Source organism: Asparagus officinalis, chromosome 7 (genome assembly GCF_001876935.1).
Source record: "Asparagus officinalis chromosome 7, Aspof.V1, whole genome shotgun sequence".
In the NCBI taxonomy this organism is placed as follows: domain Eukaryota; kingdom Viridiplantae; phylum Streptophyta; class Magnoliopsida; order Asparagales; family Asparagaceae; genus Asparagus; species Asparagus officinalis.
In genome coordinates, this window is record NC_033800.1 from 15,238,094 (window position 1) to 15,244,135 (window position 6,042).

Consider the following 6,042-nt stretch of genomic DNA (forward strand, 5'->3'; position numbering starts at 1 on the left):
CAAAAAAAAAAAAAAAAAAAAAAAAAAACTAGTTTAGGGGCTAAATTTTGAACTAAAGTATCTAGTTTAGTTTGGGTCTAATTTTTGCCAAACAAAAAACAAGAAGTTTTGTGAAGTTGCCAGAAAGACACCCTAGCTAACATTCTCCCCTTCTCCTCCCTTCAGAGATAACGTCATTCTGATCCAAGCTGACAAAAAGATTAGCTAAATTATAGTCTAGAAAATTGGGGGATATAGATTTGCAAAGTAGAGTTTTGACCCACAATTACAATCTAGTGAACTTCAAGGCAAATACAGGTCCAGAGCCCGTAAAGCTACCAAAAACCTACTTAAATGATAGTAGTAATTACATAGAACCACCAAAAACTACTCAACTTCCCAATGAGGCATGTCTAACATAAACTCCTGGCAAATACATGAGACTGCCCCCTAAATTAATTAGTATTTAACGTCCATTAAAAAACAAAAAATCTAGTCTACTCAAAGAATCCATGACCAACCATAATGTTGAAAACTTGAAAATATAATAAAAAATAAAATAAAATCAAACAGTACTTCTCACTGACCTTGACTCAAGATCCAATTCCAGTAGCAGTACCCCCCACAACCCTCCATGTGTTTCTCAAGGTCCTTACTTATGGCCAGCCAAATGATTGACTAGCAATCATTTCCATACAAATGGCAATCTGATAATACTATTGCAACCCCTTAGCCTAACATTGGAGTGTTTCGAAATAAAACTCAGAGATGCAGATATTTCTCGTCGTCTGATTGTACGATCATCCTCCTCCTTAAATGACAGCATCATTGTAACCGACTCTAAGTAGTATGAGTACACCTCAACTATTAAGCAAAATTAATCATTTTAGTCTTCTCAAATCTTCTCTGTTATCTTCTCCCGCTGCACTTATCCTTCTTTCTTTAATCTTCATGTATATTCTGTATCCACTTTCTAGTTAATAATTTTCTTGGCATCTTGCGCCGATTACTGGAAAAAAAAAAAAAAAACTCCTTCACCTGCTAACATAGACATCCCTTAATCCTCCACCACAAGCTCATAGCCAACCTATACAACTGCCATGGCTGGAGATTGAACCAGGGCATGACCAGAAAAGGGTAAAATATAAGCACTGTTTTAGTTATTGCCATCTTCATAGATAGCATGTGACCATCTTCATAGATAGCATGTGCTATGTGAGGCTTAAAGAAGTCAGTAATCAGCCTTGTCTCCTTAAGCATTCATACTTGATAATAATAATAATCCAATCATGGGCTTGGTTCCCAATGACAAGATTCTGATTGCAGGCAGCTAATTCACATTATTATTGTCTTGACTGTACGGGTTTAGCTATGAGATCACATGCTACGCGAGGCGGTTTGCCTGACAAAGAAAAGGTTGAGGTTGAAGGAGAACGTAACGCTCACATGGGGATATGGGGATCGGTGATTCTTTAAATTGGTTGGCAGTTTAGATTATTGAGTCAACTTGTATATGCAAGTTGGCTGAGGGTACGTAGGTTGGGTTCATCCCCATGTAAGCTAGAAATTTGAGTCCAATTCAGACCCAAGGTTGGACTAGGCTTAGGTTTTACTTGTATATTTAGGGAAAATTGCACATAATCCCCTTTGAGAATACCTTCAGTTGGACTAACTAAACACCCCTCAGCTCATTTGCTAGCACGTGAATTTATGAGAAAGAGGGGTGTTACTTGCAATTTATCTTCCTAAAAATGACAATTCAGGAGACCTATTTGCTAGTAAAGATTTGAGGGTTGATAAGTACAACTAAAGGTATAGATGAGGGGGTTATGTGCAATTTACCCTATATTTTGCCTAGTGGTAGACGACTATCGCAAGGAGTACAAAGAACTCAGTGCACTGCTAAGAAGTTTTCTATCATGTAGCACGAAAAACTAGTCGGAATCGTCTGTATTTATGTATAAGATTGGATGGTTCTCACACGAGCATTCATTAATGTAGCCGATCCTAAATATTTGAGACAGCTTGTCATTGATATCCAAGATCCTAGGGTGCCCCAAGACAAGATTAGCTCCTTGCAACTTGAGATTATAGTCAAATTCAGACTCCATGTTAGGCAAAGGTTTAGATTTTATCACAAGCCACAGTGCTATTTCTAGTTTGAATTAGTCAAGCTTTCGTCTTGTTTCATTCTGTTGTAGTTAGAGAATCTTGACCAGCATGGGAAAAATCCAAACTCAACATATGAGTCCACATTCCCTCTCTATTTATAGCTTCAGAATCTTATTCAATTTAAACCAAAGATTGGCGACTTGCACCCTGATTTATAGGAATGAAGTAAGATGCTTGGATTATGTAAAAATTCAGTCTTTGGTTATTCACTTGTAATGATTTTATTCGTTTGGTGAGATGCGCGAAATTTTGTGAAAATGCCCCTTTCTCAAAGGCCCAAAAGCAATTGAGTCCTGTTGATACAATGCCCTCTTTGCATTCAATTGCCAGGAAAAAAAAAATTGGACCATCACTATAATCAAGTGTATCATTCTTGTACAAGATGTTCTTAGATGCCTGAAGTCTGTATAATTTACTTTAGCCTTTCTTCTTCTTGCTTTAGGACACGCTGGATCCACCTCTCATAATTATCACAATTTGCTCTCGGTAGCATGATAATTTCAGCATCTGTTACCAATAATCATTGCAGGAACAATCTCCAGTCTCAAAATGATGAAAACGATTTGCGTCCCTAACAATTATCAAACGGTTGGCAATCTTAGCAATAATCTTGATCGCGTTGTGACAATCTGCACAAATACGAAGATTCTTTGTTATCCGAATAGGACCCTCAGGTTTCAATTTCATCAAGCCAAATGCAACGGCGAGCCTCTCGCTATGGTAAGACAGTGCAGCTTCCTTCGTTTCATCTTCAACATCATGAAGAACAAGTTCTACTTGAGGAACATATCCTAATTGTTTCATTCTTGCAGTTAGTTCTTGCAAATAAGAATATATTTCTTTCGACTCAGGATGAGACCTGTCATCTACTCCAAACTTGAAAATTTTGCCATTGAATTCAATCAGACTAAACCCTTGTTCTTTACTAACTTTTCGGCCTACCATCAATTTCCTCACTCTTTCAACATCTTTCCATCTCAATTTCGCAGCGTAAATGTTGGATAAAAGGACATAATATCCTGCATGAGCAGCATCCAACTCGAAGATTTTATCTGCAATTTTTTCTCCAAGATCTAAATCACCATGAATCCTACAAGCTCCAAGCAAGGACCCTAATATGCTAGAATCTGGTTCCATAGGCATTTTCTCTACAAGCTCTTGAGCTTCATTCAACTTCCCTGCACGACCTAGAATATCAACCATACACGCATAATGGTTCAATTGGGGATCAAGCCCAAATTCCAATTTCATCGAGGAAAAACATTTCTTGCCTTCTTGTAATAACCCCGAATGGCTACAAGCAGAGAGGAGAGCAGTAAATGTAGCATGATTTGGGTTAGTTCCAGCATCTACCATCATATCAAAAATAGCAATAGCTTCATTTCCAAGCCCATGATATCCATAGCTCGTTATCATCGCACTCCAACAAACCACATCTTTACCATTCACTCGATCAAACATCATTCTCGCCAAATCCAAGCTCCCACATTTCGCATACATATCAACGATTGCAGTCGCAACCAAAATGTCCATCTCAAATCCAGTCCTAATCGCATAATTATGAAACCACTCTCCTTTTCTTATAGCCCCAAGTCGCCCACAAGCAAGTAGAGCACTCAACAAGCTCGCCCGATTCGACATCACATTTGAAACCCGCATCAAACCAAAAAACTCCAAGGTCTCCGTACTATACCCATTATGGGCATATCCCGTAATCATTGAGCTCCAGCACACCACATCTCTTTCCAGCATTCTATCGAACACGTTACGTGCAAGCACAACATCCCCGCCTTTCGAGTACATATCAACCAAAGAAGCATTGACATGCAAATCATCACAACATCCAAAACAAACAATGTGGGTATGCACTAATTTTCCTAGATTGAGGTTCGACAACCCGGCACAGGATTTGAGGGCAAAGGGGAATGTGAACTTATCGGGCTGGAGGTTCGAAGACACGAGGGTAGAGTAGAGCCGAAGAGAACAATTAAACCGGCCATTGTTGGCGAAAGCTCGAATGATTGTGTTGTGGACGAAGCTTGAGGGATTGGGGATTGAGAGGAAGAGGTCGAGAGCAGGGTCGATGAGATTGAAGGAGAGGTAAGAGAGAGTGGTTGCTGAGAGAAGAGAGGGGTGACGGTTGAGGCCGAGGGTTAGGATTTTGGAATGGGTTTGTTTGAGGTGTGTTGGGTTTGTGCATGATTTTAAGAGGGAGGTGAGGTTGGAGACCAGAAGTGTTTGATTTTGGAGGGGAAAAGTTGGAGGGAGAAGAAGAAGCGGTTTCATAAAATGAGGGGATTAAAGTGTTTGATTTTGGGTCTTCGTTTCTCGTTTATTAGCAGCATTTAGATGCGTATGTGGATCGGACACGGTACGAATATGAATGTATGCATCCTTAAATAGAACTTGTATCTTTATCCGCTAAAATCGAACACGAATAAGATCGGAGAAGAGAACAATTATACTAATAGAATACAAGCATGAGAAAAATAGACACGACTGAAAATATGCAGTATACGTGGTACAATAAAATGTTTCAATATCATATATTTCTCGAATAAAACATCCATTAATATGTTTGATATGAACTATCATTTGACCTTTAGATCATTAAAGTTGACCTCAAATCTATCAATATAGTGGTCATAACAACATCAACTATATCATTGATTTTATTTTTGATTGTTTAAATTACAGATGTAGATATTTCACTTATATATCTGCACTTGTACATATCCCATCATATATAGATACTTGGTTGGTATTTACACATAATATGAATAGAGATATATCTGTGGATATCTATGACTGTTGTTACACCCCTTTTTGGAGGTGAAGGTTTGACGAACTTTTAAGTGAACTAGTATGCAATACGTGCGTCGCACGTGATGCATATTAAAAACTTTAAGAGTTAAAATTCATAATGTTTTCATAATTATGCATTGAACTTATTTAATAAAGTATATATTATATAATGTTTCCATAATATTATATTATTTAATAAATTATATATTACCATTAAAAATTATTTTAGTGCACTATGATTAAAACATTTTAATTTATACTAATATTAGTACTTATACTATTATTAACATAAATTTAATAGTTATTTAAAATTTTCTATTATTATATTATTAAACAATTTATTTAGGAGTATAATTATTAAATAATAATGTAATCATTAGTTTAAGTAACACCATTGATATAATTAAACCATTTAAATTATTAAATATTTATGTCATGTACATATTTTATTACAATATCTATTAAATAATGCCAATAAATTTTAATACTATATGACTTTATGTTGTAAAGAATATTACCTTGTTCGATAATTAATATCGTCTCAATAATAAAAAATTAGATGGTATAAATTAAAAATACTATTATTTAGAAAAATTGTTTTATATAAAAATATTGGATCCTTGAAATATATGAGACATTTACTTTCCAACAAAAAATGTATGACTCTTTATAATAAATTATAATATATTTATTAATTTTATTATCATTATAAATTATTAGTATATTCTAGCGAGTGGCCAAATATTTTGAAGAAAAGAAGAGAAAAGTATATGCCTCATAAATTTCAAGGATCCAATTTTTTTATATAAATTAATTTTCTACTTTCTAAAATAAAAGTATTTTTAATTTATAACATCTAAATTTTTATTACTAAGATGATATTAATTATCAAAAAATATAATATTCTTTATAACATAAATAAATAACCCTATTTATACTATTATTAATAATTATAATTATATCCAATAATTTATTAAATGAATGACTTTTACTATTTTATATAATTAATAATTCTTTACAATAAATTATCATATAGTCATAATTTTTCATCATTATAAATTTTTAATATATTCTAGCGAATGACCA

The 6,042-nt window shown here is 34.7% G+C and overlaps 1 protein-coding gene across 1 annotated transcript; it reads right to left on the reverse strand.

Moving 5' to 3' along the window:
• LOC109850775 (pentatricopeptide repeat-containing protein At2g33760-like) lies at nucleotides 2,448-4,501 on the reverse strand. Its single transcript, XM_020420846.1, has one exon. The coding sequence runs from the start codon at nucleotides 4,435-4,437 to the stop codon at nucleotides 2,662-2,664; it is 1,776 nt and encodes a 591-aa protein (XP_020276435.1). The 5' UTR covers nucleotides 4,438-4,501; the 3' UTR covers nucleotides 2,448-2,661.